Below are 20,314 nucleotides of genomic sequence, written 5' to 3'. Positions count from 1 at the left end.
TAAGACTTTACTTTTTTATTTGTTATAATCCAGAACATCCACCTTTGTACTTTGGCACAGTAGATCTATTTGTAACACATTAGCTACTGATGCAGTCAAAGCCAGTATCATTTAAGCCAAGCTTACATTGTGTTAAACTGTTGACAATCGTGCCTATGTCTACGCCAGTGCTGTGTCGTGTGTCAGTGTCTGTCCTGCCTAGACTAATTGGCTGATGGTGATCAGTGGAGGCGGAGCAGTTGATTTTTAAACCAATTATGCGGTGACCCAGACCCCACCCCCAATCCCGCCCATTACTCTCCCACCCCTTTTCTCTGGCTGTCTCAGCCACTAACACTAACCTGCATGCGTAACTCTGCCTTACTGCCTGCTCATAACACCTCTAAACCCCTCTAGTATACTCTTGATTCCTCACTTTTGATTATGGGGAAGGGCTGAAATATTCTCAATTTGATTTCTGCTTTGACATTTCTAAAAATGATGATCAGCTAATCTAAACCACAAATGTGTTCAGACTTTGATGTTGTGATTTTTAATCATTGTTCTTGTCATAGTTGCAATTATAATACATTTCTAGGTGCTAAATGTGGATGTTGTTTGACAGCGTAATGTGAAAAGTGCTATAAAATAATGATTTCTTAATTTGTGTTCAATATTTCCTTGATGTATGCTTATTTCGAACCAGAATTTGTCTCCTCATGTCTGGGTGTGCATGTGTGTGTTAGGTATGAGTCAGCAGTCGGACGGCGGGTTCGGTGGTGCCGCCACCCCTCAGAGCCCCCTCATGTCTCCCAGGATGGGCCACGCCCAGAGTCCCATGATGCAACAGGCGCAGGGCAACACCTCTTTCCAGTCCTCCCCTGACATGAATGGCTGGACACAGGGCAACATGAATGCCAACAGGTGCAGTTTTACATCTTTCATGCAATCTTTTGCAATTGAATACATATTTCTCCATTTTGTGTGTGTGTATATACAGTGGTGGCCAGAATTATTAGAACACTAGTATTTTCACCAGCTAAAAATGGTTTTAGGTCAGTTATTTCTATCTTTTGCTGTAGTGTGTCATTAGGAAATATCAGTTTACATTTGCAAACATAAATTTTGCCATTCATTGTAATAATCCAGCGAGGTTTTTGTTCACATGAGGAGTCTGACTGACAGCAGCCAGTGCTCCACACAGAGATCTGATCTCATCATCATCCAGTCTGTCTGGAATAACATAAAGAAACAGAACAAATCCAGAAGAACTGTGGCAACATCTCCGAGATGATTCAAGAGACCTACCTGCAAAGCTACCTGAAAAAATACGCACAAGTGCACAGAGGGCAAAAGCTGCTTTAAAGGGGGGGTGAAATGCTCGTTTTCACTCAATATCCTGTTAATCTTGAGTACCTATAGAGTAGTACTGCATCCTTCATAACTCCAAAAAGTCTTTAGTTTTATTATATTCATAAGAGAAAGATAGTCTGTACCGATTTTTCCCGGAAAAACACGACCGGCTGGAGGCGTGACGTGTGGGCGGAGCTAAAGAATCACGAGCGCCAGTAGGCTTTTGCGTTGAGAGCTCTGATCACTGAATGCCTCTGCTCTCAGTGCTGTGCTATACGGGAGCGCGCGCTCTTCCAGCAGACGTGCCTAAGACCCATATAAGGAAATTCCGCTCCATCTAACGTCACACAGAGCCATACTCGAAAAAAACTTTCCGAAACTTGTGACAAATCGGAAGGAGTATTTTTGGAACAGAAATACTCCTTCAAACGTACAACTTAATTTTTGAAACTTTGTCCATGTTTAGCATGGGAATCCAACTCTTTAACAGTGTAAAAAACTCAGTATGCATGAAATAGCATTTCACCCCCCCTTTAAACGCAAAGACGCATGACATTTTTTTGACAGCATCCTCATTATACAGCTTTTTTTACCCAAGTGCCTAAAACTTTTAACAATACTGTAGCTTTGCAGGTCGCTCTCTTGAAGCATATAGGTGACGTTGCCAAAGTTCTGGATTTGGTCTGTCTCAGTTTGTTCTGTTTCTTCATGTTATTCCACACAGGCCCGATGACGATGAGTAATTCTTTTTATGAGTAATACTTTTTATGTATCACGAAAAAAAAAAATTTAAATGAAAAGAAATGTTTTTACAACCTGAAGGGTCTTATGCATTCATCTGCTTCCCTCCACAGTATGTTCACTCAGCAGTCGCCGCCTCAGTTCGGCCAGCAGGCCAGTAACAACATGTACAATAGTAACGGCATGAACCTCAACGTGTCCATGGCCACCAACTCAAGCAACATGGGCCAAATGGGCAACCAGATGAGCATGAACCCTGGACCTGGGGGCGGCATGGCCAACATGGCCCCTGAACAGGTTAGAAACACACTCACACACACACATCACTTTCTGAGTCATGTGACACCTTTGTCTATGAAAAGTGTAAACGTTTATTGCCTTTTGGGAACCCATTTGAGCACCGCTGTTCCCAACAGTCAACTAAACGAAATGATTTAAAAGCTCAAGCTACTTTAAAAACACATCTTTAGAGTGAAACTGCTTTACAGCACTTGTCAGACTCTCAAACTTTTGATCGCTAATGAAGCTCGTTTAAACTCCTCAATGTTCCACCCAGGAGTTTAGTAAAAAGCGATGTGCCGTAGATTTATTGGATGCATTAATATGCTCAAACCATTAGATGTAGAATGTCTAATGGTCAGACTTTAAGTGTCTGAGGTCACCAAATAGCATCGTCATCTCTGCAACTAGCTCGTTAATAATTTACTCTAATTATCCTGGGTAATTTTGCAGATGAGAGGGATGATGCAGAACTAGACATAATAGGAGAGTGATGTGATTAGTTGCTGGCAATTAGTGCCTGTTTGAGGTGGATAAAGAGATCATGTATGCAGACATGACAGAGTTTGAGTGCTAAAAATCAGACATGATGTCTATAAGTCAGCTAGAGTTTGACCAAGCATACCCACACACATTCCTGCACTCCCTGAACTTCATTTTAACTAAATATTAATATCTTATATTGTGGTTTCAATCATATCAATAATACTTATTAAAGGCATTATTTATTTTGGATTATATTAGTGTGTTACATAAATTATAAATACATTTGTATATTATTTATAAGTATGTTTAATGTTAAAAGGTTGAATTTTGTTTTGTTTTAAAAAGAAATTGATACTTTTATTCAGCAAGTGCATTAAATTGCTGAAAAGTGTCAATAAAGAGATTTAGAATGTTCCAAAATCAATGCTGTTCTTTTGAACTTTCTATTCATGCAAATTCAGAAAAATTTTCTAAATAATATTCCAAAAAAAATATGAATCCACTTATTTCAACACTGATGACAATCAGAATGTTTTCTTATGCACATAATCATCATATAAAAGGATTTCTAAAGGATCACGTGACACTGAAGACTGGAGTAAAAATGCTGATACATATTTATCATTTCAAATATATTAAAATAGACATCAGTTATTTACAATTTTAAATAAATATATTTTATATTTTAAATGTTTTTCTGTTTTTGTTTTAACAAATAAATGCAGACTCTTCCTAAAACTTTGTATCTTTTTTTTTAAATAGTTCTTTAATATATTTTCTTAAGTGATGCTCTCTCGGCAGTAACAACGGTTTTTATGCTTTACACAGTCCGCTGCAGCTTTTAAGCTTCATTAAATAGTATGAATATTTAACCAAGTTGCATCAGTTTGATCATGTGCACTTCGTGTTTTTATAAGTCCATAGGCCGTTGAAATCTCAGTCTGCTGATTTATTCCCAAGATGTGTGTATATTCACTAGTCTTTTAATAATTTAGCGTTTTGCCATTAATGGAGGTTTAATGAATTATTACTCTCTGTTTCTTAGCTGTAATTATCTCTTCATGACAACACAAAGTTTGGCATTACAACACATTTCAGTGAGGGGTGCATGAAACTGGGTTACAAGGGCTTTTAAAAATTACTTTACCTGTCCTGATTTATTACAGTATTTCTTTGGCTCATGCTCCACCCAGTCAAAGCTGCCAGAACAGACAAATATTGTATAACAAAATCATGCAAAATAATATTCCACAATCATATTCTTATAATTTTTTGTTGTTTGTGTATATATTTTAAAATATGTATTTGTATTTAAAAAATGAATGTGTAAAATACGAAAAACAGACAAACCACTTTGACAGTGTCAACAACCACATATTTAAGAAAAAGATATGCAGTTAACACCTCAAGACAAAGTAGCTTAAAGGAAAAACAAAAACACCACTAATGCCGCGTTTCCACCGAAATTACCCGGAACATTTGTACCAGGAACTTTTTTTCCCAGGAACTTTTTCCCCCCAGACCTGTTGCTTTCTGCGTTTCCACCGCGGTGTAAAGTACCGGGTAGATTAGGCAAATAGACTGGTGACGTAGGTCTGCGCGCGTTTCTCAATACAAAGTACCGCTGATAATTTTTTTTTTAAAAAGTACGCTGATTTTGGACGTGCATCCTCAGTAGTTGGTTCAGACTTCCTGCATTCGTCTCAGGAGTGTGATATCCGCGACAACGCAAGTCCGGTAAATCTATAAACAGCAGCGTACTTGATAACTTCAGTCTGCTCGTCATGGCTACTGCAATTTTCCTTACTGTATATTTACAATAAAACGAAATATGATATCAAATACCACTGCCTCCTTTCGTTTTCATTTAAGCATAATAACAGCTGCAGAAATGTACTTAGTTCAGGGAAATGTGTATATGCAGATATTACAATGAAACAAAATATTATATAAATTTGCCTTTTTTATTTTCATTTTAACATATAGATAAATTGAATACAGACCAAAGAAAACCTGTTAGATTTACCCCGCAGCTGAATTATATTTTATGTTTAACCACTAAAGACACATCAGAGCCAGCGGCACATATCAGAAGGTCTATCCCAGGTGAGGCTGCTTCTCGGCGGATACATGAGGACTGAGCTCCCGCTGATCGAGTGGAGCTCACCGTCTACGAGATCGGCGAAACACATTTTTAAATAGGCGCTGTCTTTATAAATAAACAACAGATTTGAGTTTCAAACAACTACATTCTCGCCTGAAATACTTTTAAAATTACATTTCATGACACAATAACAGTAATATTTTGAAAATGTTGATCCGAATAAATGGTGGTTGAACTCAACCAATGCTGCGTGAACTCAACCAAAGTCCCGCCCCCGAAAGTTCCTGAACTTTAAAAAAGTACCACCTCGCCAGCAGGGACTTTCTGGGGGGCATTTTTTTACCCGGAACTTTTATTTAGTTCCTGGTTCCTGCGGTGGAAACACACCAAGTACCGGACCAAGTCCCTAGTTCCTGGGTAAAGTTCCTGCGGTGGAAACGCGGCTTAAATAGCCCAGTAAACATTGAAACTGTAGTATATTCATGCCATGCTGCATCCTGGGAACTGTAGTCAAAAACGCCATTTGAAGCTAAACGCAGACGTTTAAATGGACAGACTAACGAATGAAACCTGCTATGATTACTCTACTTTTAAAGCCTAAATTTGATTTAAACAACTGCTCTACATAATATTCTCATATGCCGTTCATTTGGGAACATATAACATTTGCCCTCCAGTTACAGCATGAAATACTATATAAACCTATAACAATTTACATTTAGCGTTACCTATTTTGTCTCACAATTCTCTTTTGAGACTTTTTTTTCTCGCAAATGCAGCTTTACATTTCGTATTTTGGACTTTATAACTTGATTTAACTCCAGATTAGCGAGTTTGTCCATTCATGTCTGGGGGAAAAACGCCAGAAGTGTGGGATATCAGGCCTAAACTCAAAAGAGAGAATGAGTTGATTTTTCTTATCAGAATTGTGAGAGATAATCTCAGAATTGCGAGAATAAAGTCGGAAAAAAAATGTCTCTGCTAGAAAAAAAAATACAAATAAAAATCAATGACGACAGCTGTTGTTAAACGCGATAAACCGAGCAGACAGAAACAATCGTCAAAAATGCTTGCGTCTGCAGCACATAATTCTTACCAAAAAAAGGTTAAATAAAGTAATGGCCTTTGTTGTTATGTGTGCATCTAAAGATTTCTTAAGAATCTCACTACTTTGTCATGTGTGAAGTAATGTCTGTGTGCATGTGTAAAACAACAAACTGATGATCTATGTACTTATAATTTTAGCTGAAAAAATAGTAAAATATGCTTCTATGGTTTTGAATTGATTCTATGGTGTTTAGTCTAAGACCTGATTTCTTTTTCTCTTTCCCACAGCAGAAGTATTGTTGACCTGGGGCAGACGACATCCCAATGCAGTAAATGGAGTTTAATGAAGATGTTTCATGAGTGATTTTCAGCCGCAGCATGATCACGGAGAGTTTGGAGTGATGCTGTGCTATTTAAGCTGCTATCGGGCCTTACGGGTCTTTAGAGAGCCTGTCTACTGCCCCCTACCGGACATCTCTAGAGGATGCATCAGGGGTAATGGAGCTCAGAGGGGATGGACACTCTCCCTCACACACATACACTCACACACACACTGACACTTTGATCTTCTGGACCTAGAACCCCCCCACCCCCACCCCCCTTCAGTCGAGGACGGCCTTCTGTCTGGTACTTACACTGCAAGCCCTTTCCGTCAGTCTGCTCCATTGCATTCACCGTAGTGTGACTTAGGTCTCCCCTGAAAAGACTCTGTGACAGTGGCATCGGAATCCTTGTCTCCCATGAATGTATTCCTCCCTCTCTTTTCCCCTGTCTTTCTTCCTCTGGACTTCAGGCTCTTCTTAAGACGACGTTCTTTTTGCCCAACCATCTTTCTCTCGGACTCCTTTCCAATCTGACGTTCCAAAACAGGCAAGAGGACTGCATTTGAAATCCACACTCAAAATTCAGCCATTTTGCCTTTTTGTTTTCTTTTCTGTTTTGTTTCAGAGTGCAAATAAAGATAGAATGATGTTGAAATGGCATCGACATATAGATTATGAGACTTCAGATGATGGTTTGTAAAACTAGACTTAATTTAGACAAGAGGTTTATTGTGTATTAAATTAAGTTTTATTCTAATGTATAGTTTCTTTTTTAAATAAAACTGTAGATTTCTTTATAAAGCATCGGTTAGAAAGAGAAAAATCACTCAGAGTGCATATGAATTGCCTCAGATTAAGAAAAACGTTCAACATACCTATGGATTGTGTTTTCCTTGGTCCAGTAGTTTCAGAAAGAACGTGAGTTTTGTGGTTAGTAAAATGAAATGCTGGTAGATTGTAAATACCAATAATGGGAAGGGGGAAATCTGTTTCATATTATATTTATTTTTTGATTTTGTTTTTCAATGTATTCTCCCTTCCTCCCCTCAAAGTCCGGTCTTAACTGTTTCTGGAACTGAGTTTCCCGCGACGAGCGTACGTTTGGCGGGAAGATGAGGATGCGCTGATTCCTATGGTAGCCTACTAAGAAAGGGGAGCTGGGTGAGGTGGTCCTTCTTTCCTGTGTGGGGGTCTGGGAGGGTGCTGTGTGTACAGTGTACAGATACTCGCTTGCTTCTAAGCTTTTAGCCGGGAGCCCCACCGGAGGAACCCAACACAGCCATAAACTCAACACTGAAGCGTGCTTTCTTTGTTGTGTGGAGTGAAGTGCTTCATGCCAGATGCTGTAGGTACAAGGTGTGTGTAAGAAAAGACAACAAGCAATAAATATTACTTGAGGTTTTGTTTTGTTTTGTAATTTTTGTACAGGACTTTTCAGGAGACACATTTTTGCTCCCCGGTTCAAGCAAACTCAGTATTAAATACTTTTTTTTTTTTTTTCGTGGTTTCTATTTTGAGAAATACAACAACGAGATGTCCAAAACTAATTGTTCCTCAGTGAAACGCAGTTTTAAGTTCTGGTGTAGCCAAAAAATAATAATAATAAATACAAAAGCATCATTTCTGTTTTGCGTGGCTATATTACTACATTCACACTTACGCTCGCCGTCTTGAAATGTCGGATCAATGATACAGATTTGGATCACTACAGGCACGTGAATTCTTTTAACGCTGTAATGTACGCAATAGCCTACAGTTCGTGTTTTCTAGCCTATTTGAGGACGAAGCCAAATTTCCTATCCTTTGAATTGATCGGTAGACTTACATATAAGTTACCACTTTCGTTTTGTTTTTGTCTCCTGTCTCTGCACACAGTTTGTATCGGGGTTAAATTGTCAGCTTTTAGCTTCCGCTGAAAATATCGCCATGTCATCTGTGTTTAATCTGGTTTGTTAAAAAAAAAAACTAAAATGTACGATACTACATGTTTTTATTAAGTATTTACTGTATGTACCAGCAGCAACTGAGGTTTGCGACGACCAGCTCTGTCATTATGCGCTGAAGGTGTCGTGGTTGTGTACGAATATAGGCCTACCTGGTGTTCTGGTATAGTTTAGCTTTTCCTTTTAAACACTGTACATACGAATTCGTTTGGGTGAATCGTCACTCTGCCCACCATTCAAAACTTTCAGTATCCTTTGAGAATCGCATTGTCATGCGAGTTAAACACTCGCTTGAGTCTTAATAATCGATTTCCGTGCTAGCGTTCGTCGACTAGATCGAGCACTCATTTATTCCGAGCTTTTTTGATCACAATTTCGATGAATGTTGGATGCCTTGAACAAGGACTGCCATCCAGACGCATCTATCATTGGAGAATAGCCAGTTTCGAGGTCGCACATGCACCACAGCCCTCTCTGCAAAGTCCAAAGATTGTCAAGATTTTGAAATAAATAATAAGCCATGACGTGACGGTGGGGCAGAGTTTTCTAGTCTTTTTATCAGTGCTAGTGCAAAAAGAGCCATTTGTCCTAAAATAAATAAATCAACGGAATTGTAACGGCTATTGAATTTCCTAAATATTTACCTTACCTTTTGGGGTTTTTTTCTGAGACTTTAAATGTCTTTTTGTATAGTCTGCCAATTTCTTAGAGCTAAATGCAACAACCTTAAAATGCTAAAACTTAGCATATTGCCTTAGATCTGTTTTACTGTCTTGTATATTACAAAAGTTGTCTGTATTATATTTGTATAGTGAATCATTGACAGGATCAACCCAGTTCAATACTGCTCATCTATTGCTGGATTCCTATAGGCCTACCTGTCTGTCTCTCTCTCTCTTTCTCCCTCACTGTCTCTCTCTCTCTCTCTCTCTCTTTCTCTCCTTCTCTCCTTCTCTCTCCTTTGTCTCAATATTGCTCATTTTCCATGCTTTGTTTGTGATCAGTTGTGGGTTTTATTATTTGTACAGTCTTGATTTTGCCCTCTCAGCTATGTGTGAAAATGAAGATGATGCAATGGGAAATCGAAGCAATATGTAATTTATAAGGACTTTTTGGAGAAAGCTTACAGTGTTGCGCTCCTGAGATGTATTTTTTTCCCCTTGCAGTTGTTGTCACATAAACATCTCTGTTCATCCGCATCGATGTGTGTAATCTTAGTGTGAGCCTTTTATGCAAAGTTAGATATACCGAGAGAAATTTAAATACAGTTATGCAAGTTGTCAACTAATATTGCTTTGCTGATGCTATTTGATGTTGAATCAAATTGAATTGTAAATAAAGAATTCTGTTATTGCAACATTTATAATCATCTCACGGCTCATGTTTTCTTTTTTAAACAAAGGTTTTGGATATTTAAAAAGGTGGGAAACCTTGTAATGGGATAGTATTGAATCAATAATGCTATTTTGGCCGGTTTTGCCAGTACGGGTTAATGGATGAAACGCCAAAAACGAATGCAACAAAACGTGTTTATTCCTATGTAAATTTGGCAAATATAAATAATAGAAGAGTTCAAATGCAATTTGCCTTCGAGTTCCGTCTGAAATGTTCTTCTCAAATTAGTATTTTATCAGGCTTCCATGCGTTTACGTTCTGTTATTTCACTTAAAATAAAATAAAAGAACCTATTCTTTGCCATTAAAGTGTAATTACTAAAACCTACACATTGGAGCGGATCAGAATGTTCATTTTAGAAGAACATTCCAAATGGCACTTAAAGGCTTTTGCATCTGAACTCTTCAAATACACTTAAGCCTTGTTTAATAGAATGCCAGAAAACACTGACAATATAGATATTTTGTTGAATTTGTCTCCGCATATCTGTGGTAAGTTGTTTGGTGAAATAATAATTTAAAAGTATGCAAAATATGCCTTAAACCCACAAAAAATTCTGTAATTTGTACATAATTTATAAATAAAATTAATTTGCATATTAGGCCTATTAATTAAATTATATAAGTTTATTAGTATAGTAGCCGGTGCTAATAATGACAGTAATACATTTATTTTGTTGTTGTAATTTGTGGTAACCTATATTAAGTTTACTTATTAGCTAGCCTATATTTTGCTAAACTAAAACAAAAAATACGATGCAGTCAAGATTGTGACGCACAACAAAACTAGCTAATGAATATAATTCATTCATAACAGTTATAGTTATTGTGCTATTATTTAGAACAACTAGGCCTATGTCTTTAGTTCAAAATGTGTAATCGTGCATAAGTTTTAAATCCTGCACCTTCTTAACAATTGTATGCAATTTAAGTTTTTCTTGTTTTGGTTTTTTTCGTAATAAAGCATCTGGCTGAGAGTAGTGATAGTGCTGTGATCCCAGCAAGCAATAGCCGTCATTTCAACGTCTGGGTTAAATATAGACCAGATATAGTCCGGCTATGTGTAACCCACTTTTAGCCCAAATAACATTTAATCTGGATAAATGTATTTTTTTTGCAAAATAACTTGTGAGATGTATGATATTCCATCATGTACGCAGAGTCTAACGTGATTACAAGTTGTTTGGTTTACTTTATTTTACATGTTATATGTGTAGGCTGTGCGTAGCCAGGATTTAGCTCGTATTCAGACCCGGCTATTGTAGCCCACTTTTTGTCAAAACTGATTAATTGTATTTTTTTGCCAGGCAGTGCATGAAATGGTTAATATTCAATCATGTTCGCATTGGTATGATATCAAGGTTCAATACGTCATTTCACGGCATGGCAGATCACGATTTAGCTCCGAATTGGACGGGCTATATGCGGTCTGCTTTAGCCCACCTGGCGAAATTATTGCAATCTGGGCTCAGATATAGACCAGCGACCTAGAATATTAGTCTTTGGAATGTTTTCGCTTACACAGCTTAATATATATTTTCTGTCAAACATTCATACACAATCTACGATAAAAATATCTAATCAAATGCAATTGCATTTCCCAACCGCTAGATGGCACAATTGAAACACTACTGAGACATGTCTACTGGAACTAATGCCATTGCGTGACTAGATCACTTAAGCCAAATCTCGCGATAAACATTTCCGCCATTTTATTTTACACGAGGCAGCTGTCGGAGTGCAACGGGTGAGCAACAGTCTGAGTGAAAACCTTCACATTTCTACTTCGATCTTGTAAGTATGCGTGTTATTTTTGATATGTTTATTGTTTAAATTAGTTAGCTGTTATAATGTGTAGAAACCGTGACATTTTAACATTAACATTGCAGAGTACTACTTTTCTCCAAAAAGTTAACGTTACCTTGCACGTGTTATTGCAAATGTATCTAAATTCAATGAATGTGGTAAGCATGAAACTATGAAACTTATCATTACTATTTTTTTATTGTTATAAAGATACCAGTATTTATTTGTATTTAAATTAGAGTTGATTTAAAGCAAATTCTGTAAGTACTTTACATAAAATTTAACAGCAGCATAGTGCAACATGAAAAAAAAAAAAAAATCCTCTCCATTTAATAAAAGGTAGTGGCAAACATAAAGTCTTTAAACTAGTTTGTAAATAATTAAAATATGCAGCATACATTCAGTTTTCAGTGAATTTGTTTCAGATATAAATTTGAATGCTGCTTCTCCATGTTTTGTTTTGACTTTGGAGATATAAAAGTAGCTGGCTACTGTCCCAGATGTCCTGAGAGGTCTGCTCTGGATGGTTCATAGTGCATCAGAAGATTAGAAATTTACTTTGGCCTTAAAATGTTAATTTAATAACCAACTGTAGTTTTTGGATATTAATTTTTTGACAGACAGATAGCCAGTGTAAAAACCTCAGAACTGGAGTGATGTAATCCACTTTATTTGATTTAAAGACACTGTTTATTGGAAATTATCCTGCAATCATTCAACAAAGTACAGCAATTGAATATACAGAACACTTGTCTTGTTACCAACATTCATCAAAATATATTTTTTTTGTGTGTGTTCAACAGAAGAAAGCCATACAGGTTTGGAACCAAGTGAAAGTGAGTAAATGATTACATGTTGTTGTTTTTTATTTTATTTTTTTATTTTTTTTAAGTGAACTATGCCTATAAGTATTTTTTATGTTTATTAGAGTTATATGAGTAAGTGATAAAGAATGATTTATAATGATAGTTCACTTTGAAATTAAATTTTGATATGTTTAAGCTTACCTTATGGGCATCCAAGATGTAGGTGTCTTTGTTTCCGCAGTAGTTTCAATTTTTATATTTTTAGGTCAAACTGTTCTTGTCTGTCAGTCATATAATGCAGGTCTATATGGTCACCACCTGAAAGAGCATGCACAGAGAAGTCCAAATTAAACAATTCCCCACCATACACACTGATAGCCTAAGACACGAAACGAGCGGTTTGTGTCAGAAAACGAACAGTATTTATATCGTTTTACCTCTTATAACACAGCAACGTCGAAGTGATCTGAGGGCGCGCGTGCTTCGGTGTGTGTGCATTCTGGGCTGGCTTAGTCTAAGTCCGGCGCTTGCGCAAATTAAGCCAGAACGCGGACGCATCACACACCTGGAAGCACGCGTGCCCTCATATCACTTGGACGTGGCTGTGTACAAGAGGTAAAAACGATATAAATACTGTTCATTTTCTCACACAGACTGCTCGTTTCGTGTCTTAGTCCATCAATGTGTACTTACAATGGAGAATTGTTTAATTTGGACTTCTCTGTGCATGGCCTTTTTAGGTGGTGACCATAGACCTGCATTATATGACTGACAGACAAGAATAGTTTGACCTAAAAAATTGAAACTACTGCGGAAACAAAGACACCTACATCTTGGACGTTCTTAAGATAAGCTAAAACATACCAAAATTTAATTTCGAAGTGAACTATCCCTTTAAACTTGAGGGAAGAACTAAAGTAGAAATGAAAATAAAATCTGTTTTCACCTTCATTAGAATGATAATTTAAAAAAATACTGTATTTCAGTTTCAAAACACATTATGGTAGTAGTCAGACATGTCTTGGGATAACAGTGTTACATAATCAATTATAATGTTAATTTTATTTCCATATTCAGAAGTTATGGATCCCAAATATCTAAGAGAATGGCGTCGCTTGAGAGATCGAGTTAATGCTCTCGCTGAAAATTAATAGGTCATTTTCATTGCCATTTAAGTGAAATTACAGAACTTGCATATATGAGCTTGATAAAAATGAACATTCGAGAAGAAAATGTCAGATATATATGTATATGTGTGTGTCTATATAGCCTATATATATATATATATATATATATATATATATATATATATATATATATATATATATATATATATATATGCCTTGTACAGAATTGTTCAATACGCGTATCGTTACACGCCGTATTGCATCACCACTAAGCAAGCAAAAATGTTCAATTATTGATATTAATTATAATATTGATATAAATTATTGTCTATATTGATATAAATTATATAGTCTCAATCTATGTTCTGTTAACTCTATTTATTAAATCATCCTAGCAAAAGTGATTGACTAATTAGTTAAAAAGGATTGTCAACAATGTTTTTTTTTTGAGCAATAATTCTTTCCTTTTTCTCATTTGGCAGACGCAGTGATGACCAGCTTTCCATCAGCTATGGAATGTGAAATAAAAAATGCTATTTCTAATCATTTCAAACAAGCACCAGGGAGGGCAGGGGGTGGGGGTTATGTATCTAAAGTAAACAGTTAATTCTTAAAAATTAATTGTTTTACATATTTTTCCAATGTTTTATTTGTTCATTTTTATGTTTGAATGTTGTCCAAGTTGTTGTTGTCTATATAATTGTTCAAAATAAATCCCTTTATATTCAATTAGTTTGGATGGATTTTAATTTATGAGAACCTGTTATATTTGAGTGAAAAGAATCCTTATGCCTCTTTTTTGTTGTCTATTACATGTATATGTAGTGTAATGGATGACTAGTCTATTCTTGGGCTATGGTTAGACGTCTATTAGATTTTCACTGACAGCCCAAAATCAGCCTTGTTTTAGCCTAGACCCATATTGCCTGTCTATTAGACGTATGTAGTTGTTTAGCGGTCTAATTGATGACTAGTCTATTCTTGGGCTATGTTTAGACGTCTATTGGACGTATAAATATAGTCGTTCAATAGCTGTCTGATTGTCTATTCTTGGGCTATGGTTAGACATCTATTAGACGTATATATGTAGTCATTTAATAGCTGTCTATTCTTGGGGTATGTTTAGACGTCTATTGGACGTATAAATATAGTCGTTCAATAGCTGTCTGATTGTCTATTCTTGGGCTATGGTTAGACATCTATTAGACGTATATATGTAGTCATTTAATAGCTGTCTATTCTTGGGGTATGTTTAGACGTCTATTAGATTTTCACTGACAGCCCAAAGTTAGCCTCGATTTAGCCTAGACGTCTCGGCTGTGTTTAGACGGCTATTAGAAGTCTATTAGACGCAAAATTGCTTGCTGGGATACTTGAGCAGATGTTTCGTCTGTGATGAAATTCCACGCTCATGCAGGCAGTTAATTCCCATTATTAAACTAATGCTGCCGATGACTTTCGTTTTCACAGAGAGACTCTAAACTGAGCTCGTGCCGTTCACACCGTCGCCCGGTTAGGAGCGGTTAACAGTGCGCCTGCAGTAGTTAACACATTAGAGACTGTGCTGCATATGAAAGAGAGCTGTGAGAGGAGGCTCAGCGCTGCTACAACGTGTTAAAGTGCAATTCCCAGAGGATGTACAGGACTGACCAATGACAGCACAGATCCGGGAAAGGCATCCCCTCTCTAGTAGCTTTCCTACACTCAACCATATGTCTTCAGACCTGTCTCAAGCTTCACACACGCAAGACCTCTGTCCATCGCTCCTGAGTCAAAGCTTTCCCAAACACAAGAAGGAGGATCTCTGGACTTGCACAAGTGGTAAGGACATTTGTAAACAAGTTCACTAAACAATATTGTGTAGCTTTGATGACAGCAATAACTTATTTGTGTTTTATATTTCATTGCCATTATGGATTTAAGCCCACACTTCATGTGCAATAACCAGCTGAGGTCAGGATCCTATGGAGCATGACACGTTTAATGCTTTTTAAAAGAGTTGGAAAGGCTTCATTAATGGTGACCTTTCTTGCTGACCCTCTGTTCTTCAATTGTAGTGTCATGACCCTCATTAGTCTCTGTTAGTGGCGCGATTTGCAGTTAGTGATCTGTTTAGAAAATGGCCAATTGGAAAAAGTAGGGCAATACTGGAAAACTTTTGATTTTGAAATCTCTGCAGTTAATTCTAAGGGGTTAATTCTGTTTTAGGTAACTTTACAAAGCATTTCGCACTGTGTTTAACGTTTTCTTTATACTGGCTTTCTGTAGCTAGGCAACACTTGTGTATTTAGAAAGAAAGTCGCCTTTTTGTTTTTTTGTTTGTGTTGCAGAATTTTACTTGCTCAGTAGAGACACACTCCTGAAAATCGAGATTATTAAGTTATAAATTGTTCTTGGTCTTCCCTGAACATTTGCAAAAAAATAAATAAAAAAAATATCGTTGTCTAAAAAGTCTAATCCAAGTTGTGCCAAACTACGAGATTTAAAGATACAGATGGAGCAAATCTAAATGAAATTCAAAAAAAAAAAAAAAGTTGGATGGAAACAAAGATATTTTTATAATGCTGAAAATATTTTACAGTCTACAGACTACAAATTTCAAGTGAAGTTCTCCTCGGATCCCTCTCGGATCAGCTGTGGCGATGTCGGTGTCTCTCTCCAGTCACCCCGCAGTGAGGGACAGGAGTCTGGCTGTCTACCCGTCTCTGCCCGGCGCGCACAGCATCTTCCATCCGCTCAAGTCTCTGGGCCGCATGGTGACCGACGCACAGTCAATCATGCCGTTTAACTTCGCCGGGACTCCGTCTTTTTTCAGCCACAGCAGCCACCAGACCGCGGTGTTCCACGAACAGATCCTCAACATGTCCAGCATGCCGTATTTCCAGCACATGCAGCCGTCACAAAGCATGTACCCCAGACAAGACGAGCAGAGCACCGGCTCTCCGTCCGAGTTTAGCAGCCCGTCCAGCAGAAAATCATCTTCTGCTTCGTCGTCTCCGGTTAAAGCCAGTTTCAGCTGCCTGCAGGCCGCAGATCCATCGCCAGACACGCACACCTACAGTTTTACAGAGGAAGACCTCTTCACTGTCCTGTACGGATATTCCAAAAAACAAGGGCAAAATGTTGGACATGCCATCTCGGGACTATCATTTCCTCCCAGTACAGGTAGGAGTAGGCCTATATAATAATCGTTGGATCTTTTAGTTAGAAGAATGTTATTGTGCTGAAAAAATCTGACAATGTGTGTTACGTTGCACACACTGATAATGTGACTTAAATATTTTACGCATGTTACGTTGTTACAATTAATATACTTATCATTATACTTAAATGTCACATTCTTCTAACATTTTAACTCATGTTTCTGCAATTACTTAGCTGATCGTCATCTTCTGCCTGTTGATACCCAAGGATTTGAACTTCCAGAAGGTAAATTAACTCTTTCTTTCTTTCTTTCTTTCTTTCTTTCTTTCTTTCCTGAACATTTCTCATTTGAAGTTTACAGCTGGCAATTTTATGGAGTGTGTCTTGAATGTTTCAGGTTTATCGATTCTCCAGACTAATTGTGGAAGCCTTTCCCATTATGGAATATTTGCTGATAAAAGCACAATTCCAAAAGGCACCAGGTTTGGACCATTTCAGGGCAAACATGTAAACACGAGTGAGATCAAAACCTATGACGACAACACTCTCATGTGGGAGGTAAATAATAAATGCTAAATTAAATGATAATTTAAATGCAGATTTTGTATAAAACGTCTGCATGGAACACTTGATTATCCAGTGACATAATCCATACAGGTACTGATATGAAATAGTTGTATTAAATTCAAAATCTTCTTCTTATGCTAAGATCTTTGAGAACGGCCGTTTGAGTCACTTTGTGGATGGAAGAGGCGCTCCAGGGAATTGGATGTCCTTGGTGAAGTGCGCGCGCTTCCCCGAGGAGCAGAACCTAATTGCGGTCCAGTGTGAAGGCCAGATATACTATGAGGCCTGCAAAGAGATCCGAGCCGGCCAGGAACTCCTGGTTTGGTACGGAGACTGCTATGTGCAATTTCTGGGTATTCCTCTCACCCTCAAAGATTTTACTGATGGAACTGACCCGCTCTCGACCGAAGGTATGTGCGTAAGCAAATATCTCCTCGCATAATTCTTTAGATAGGGATTTATAGTTCAATAGCGTCTGTTATTTAAGGTTATAACGTGTCAGTATTTGCAAATTGCTCACGTCTCCGTGTGTCTTCGTTTCAGATTCTGGAGAGGGTTTCAAGTGTGATCGCTGTGGTAAAGTGTTTGCTTACAAGTACTACAGAGACAAACACTTGAAATACACGCGCTGCGTGGATCAGGGCGACAGAAAGTTCCCCTGCCACCTCTGCAACAGGTCTTTCGAGAAAAGAGACCGGCTCCGAATCCACATTCTCCATGTGCATGAAAAACACAGACCACATAAGGTAAATATATCTTCCTCCGTCTGAATCATCGGAGACTTAACGAAATAACATCTATGGTGCTGAAAGGACAGCTCCCCAGAAGCTGCACATAACCGAAGCCTAAACGAGAACATTTTCAAACATTGACATTGACTAGGCTATATTCTCACACTCAGCGTGTTTTAAATTGTTTGGTTAGGAATAAGTTTGGGTTTATATGCATCTATAAGGGTCTTTCAACGAAACTGATGCCTTTTCGATTTTGGAACGCTAATTTAACTCAGATTTTTATTTAAGATTACACGGATTATGATTTTGTCATTTATCTATATAATTATAGCATAGCATAGGGGGTTGAAATGACAGCAACTGACTAGGACGGGAACACTGTTTTTGTAAGACGTATTTAAATCTAAACGATTTTAGCTTTTATTTCCATTATTTAATCAAATTATAATTTATTGCTAGGATATATCGAAAGCAAACAAATATAATTATTTTATTGTAATTTTTATAGGTTAATTTTGATTGGCATAACACTGATGTTAGTAGCTTTTTTACACATAATGAGGGACGCAAAGGACCCTTTTCAAGTAATGACCTGGATGCGTTAATGTTTTGGTAAAACTTGTTGCTGTTTCAGTACATCGTCTTGGATGTAATCGGTGTACACTTTTTTCCCCCCTCCATAGTGTTCCGTGTGCGGCAAAAGTTTCTCGCAGTCCTCCAGTCTTAACAAACACATGCGCGTGCACTCAGGAGAGCGGCCTTACAAATGTGTTTACTGTAACAAGGTGAGAAATGCTCGGTGCTTTTACACATTCATTTTGAGAATTCGACTAATTGTATGCTGTATCTGAGTGCTTATTAGCGCTGGACGCACTTTTAGAAGACACTTACATGTTAATTAATGACAGATGCACCTCCAGTGCTTTGTGCGTGAGGATTAGGCCTATGCTTTAATTTATGACACTAAGAGACAAAAGTTTATCCGTGGCTTTGTTGCAACTCATCTCCTTCTATTCTTGAAGGGTGACTTACGCGTGAGTTAAGAGCCTTTCAATGGTCATGTCGTGCTGTTTGTGGACTGCAAGAGACAGTTTTATTTCTAGTAGCCTATAGACCGGAATAAACACGTAATAATGGCTATAAAAATTTAATTTTGGAAAAATGTTTATATGATGGCTGTGGTGATAATTATTTAAATATTAGTATTATTGTTTTAGCCTACAATATTAATCATGTTAATAAAAATACACTCTAAAAAATACCTGGTTAAACAGGGACAAACCCTGGTTGTGATTAGTTTGTTTTAAATGTTTAAAAGTCCACATTTTACCCAGCGCTAGGTGTGTTGTATGTAACCCAGCATTTTTTTAGAGTGCTAAAAAATATAGGCCTAGTAAACAATTTAAGTCAACTTTTAAATCATAAACAGTTAAATAATAAAGTTGTGTGTAGTGTGTGTAGGATATATTAGCTTCCATTATTCAGTATGATTCATGAACACGTGTTTTTCCATTGTCCCAGGCGTTCACGGCCTCCAGCATCCTCCGCACGCACATCCGCCAGCACTCCGGCGAGCGGCCGTTCAAGTGCAAACACTGCGGGAAAGCGTTCGCCTCTCACGCGGCCCACGACAGCCACGTCCGACGGACACACGCCAAAGACAAGCCCTTCTCCTGCGACGTCTGTGGAACAACCTTCCAAGAAGCACAAGAGTTGAAATATCACATGACGACGCATAAAAGTACGAAGACATATTAAGGTTTTCATTTAGGTAGCTATAGACGACTTGGAAATTTGGAAAGGACTGAATTATCGACAAGAATATATAACAAATGCTATATATATATATTTGTTGGATTCATATGAGCCATTTATTAATATAATAGGCTATATATTTATGTAGGATATAATAAAACTTAACTCTCTCCCATCAGAACGACCACTTTCGGACAGCACTGTTGTTCTTCCTGGAGAAAACTCGCTCTTCCTCACCAAAGATTCTTTACATGCACAGAAACAGCTGGGAGACAGTTTCTCTTGTCCCGGGATGACCAGCATCACCTCCGAGTACAGACCCTGGAACTAATGCTGCAACACTCTTTCTGTTTGTTAGTCCGTCTTGACTTGCGTCTGTGTTGTTTGGTATTGTGTATTTTATTTAATAGTTACCTGTCCCCTGAGAAAATATTTTCGCTTTAATTTTATTATTTTAAAATTTGCTGCTATTTATTATATGTATTTGTCAAGAGAAATGCGTGTTTTTGTAGGCCTACTTTTTAAAGTTAGCTCAAAGCAAATATATCGTCGTGTAATAATGAGCTGCACAACCAAAGCCAGTTAATAAAACCAAAGCCGAAATTATTATTATTATTATTATTATTATTATTAATAGTATACTGATTGTCCTGTATCTGTCGTTCTTTTCTATTTGTACAGTCTTTATCATGAGCTGTAACTGCTGTTCAGATATGTCAGTGTGTG

General features: G+C 37.5%; 2 protein-coding genes and 1 long non-coding RNA gene across 6 annotated transcripts in view; all 3 read left to right on the top strand.

Annotated features, from left to right (window-relative positions):
• ncoa2 (nuclear receptor coactivator 2) overlaps positions 1 to 9,626 on the top strand; it is a 94,937-nt gene extending 85,311 nt beyond the window's left edge. For 3 of the 4 annotated variants that reach the window (XM_026201053.1, XM_026201052.1, XM_026201055.1), the window contains exons 20-22: positions 726 to 903; positions 2,187 to 2,370; positions 6,278 to 9,626. In XM_026201053.1, the coding sequence (XP_026056838.1) occupies positions 726 to 903; positions 2,187 to 2,370; positions 6,278 to 6,292 (377 nt within the window). In that variant the 3' untranslated portion in view covers positions 6,293 to 9,626. The remainder of the gene's footprint in view (positions 1 to 725; positions 904 to 2,186; positions 2,371 to 6,277) is intronic. The other variant, XM_026201054.1, reaches the window with a different exon arrangement.
• A 1,421-nt stretch (positions 9,627 to 11,047) lies between these two features.
• On the top strand, positions 11,048 to 14,682 carry LOC113042308 (uncharacterized). The gene is made up of 3 exons (XR_003275563.1): positions 11,048 to 11,443; positions 12,259 to 12,291; positions 13,871 to 14,682. It is a non-coding gene; the product is annotated as an uncharacterized LOC113042308 (long non-coding RNA).
• Positions 14,683 to 14,894: 212 nt separating this feature from the next.
• Positions 14,895 to 20,314, top strand: prdm14 (PR domain containing 14). The gene is made up of 9 exons (XM_026201051.1): positions 14,895 to 15,209; positions 15,970 to 16,553; positions 16,767 to 16,817; positions 16,930 to 17,090; positions 17,242 to 17,509; positions 17,643 to 17,845; positions 18,517 to 18,618; positions 19,355 to 19,574; positions 19,768 to 20,314. The coding sequence occupies exons 2-9, from the start codon at positions 16,031 to 16,033 to the stop codon at positions 19,917 to 19,919; spliced, it is 1,680 nt and encodes a 559-aa protein (XP_026056836.1). The 5' UTR covers positions 14,895 to 15,209; positions 15,970 to 16,030; the 3' UTR covers positions 19,920 to 20,314.

This window comes from Carassius auratus, chromosome 24, assembly GCF_003368295.1.
Source record: "Carassius auratus strain Wakin chromosome 24, ASM336829v1, whole genome shotgun sequence".
Taxonomy (NCBI): Eukaryota; Metazoa; Chordata; class Actinopteri; order Cypriniformes; family Cyprinidae; genus Carassius; species Carassius auratus.
Note: the sequence above shows the minus strand (reverse complement) of the source record. Positions and strands in the feature narration are given on the sequence as shown.

Excerpts from the sequence above, each read along its gene's own strand:
- prdm14 (XM_026201051.1), top strand. The coding sequence starts at position 16,031 with ATGTCGGTGTCTCTCTCCAGTCACCCCGCAGTGAGGGACAGGAGTCTG. Across the intron at positions 16,554-16,766 it reads ATCATTTCCTCCCAGTACAG|CTGATCGTCATCTTCTGCCT; the intron begins GTAGGAGTAGGC and ends GCAATTACTTAG. Across the intron at positions 17,846-18,516 it reads AAAAACACAGACCACATAAG|TGTTCCGTGTGCGGCAAAAG; the intron begins GTAAATATATCT and ends CCCCCTCCATAG.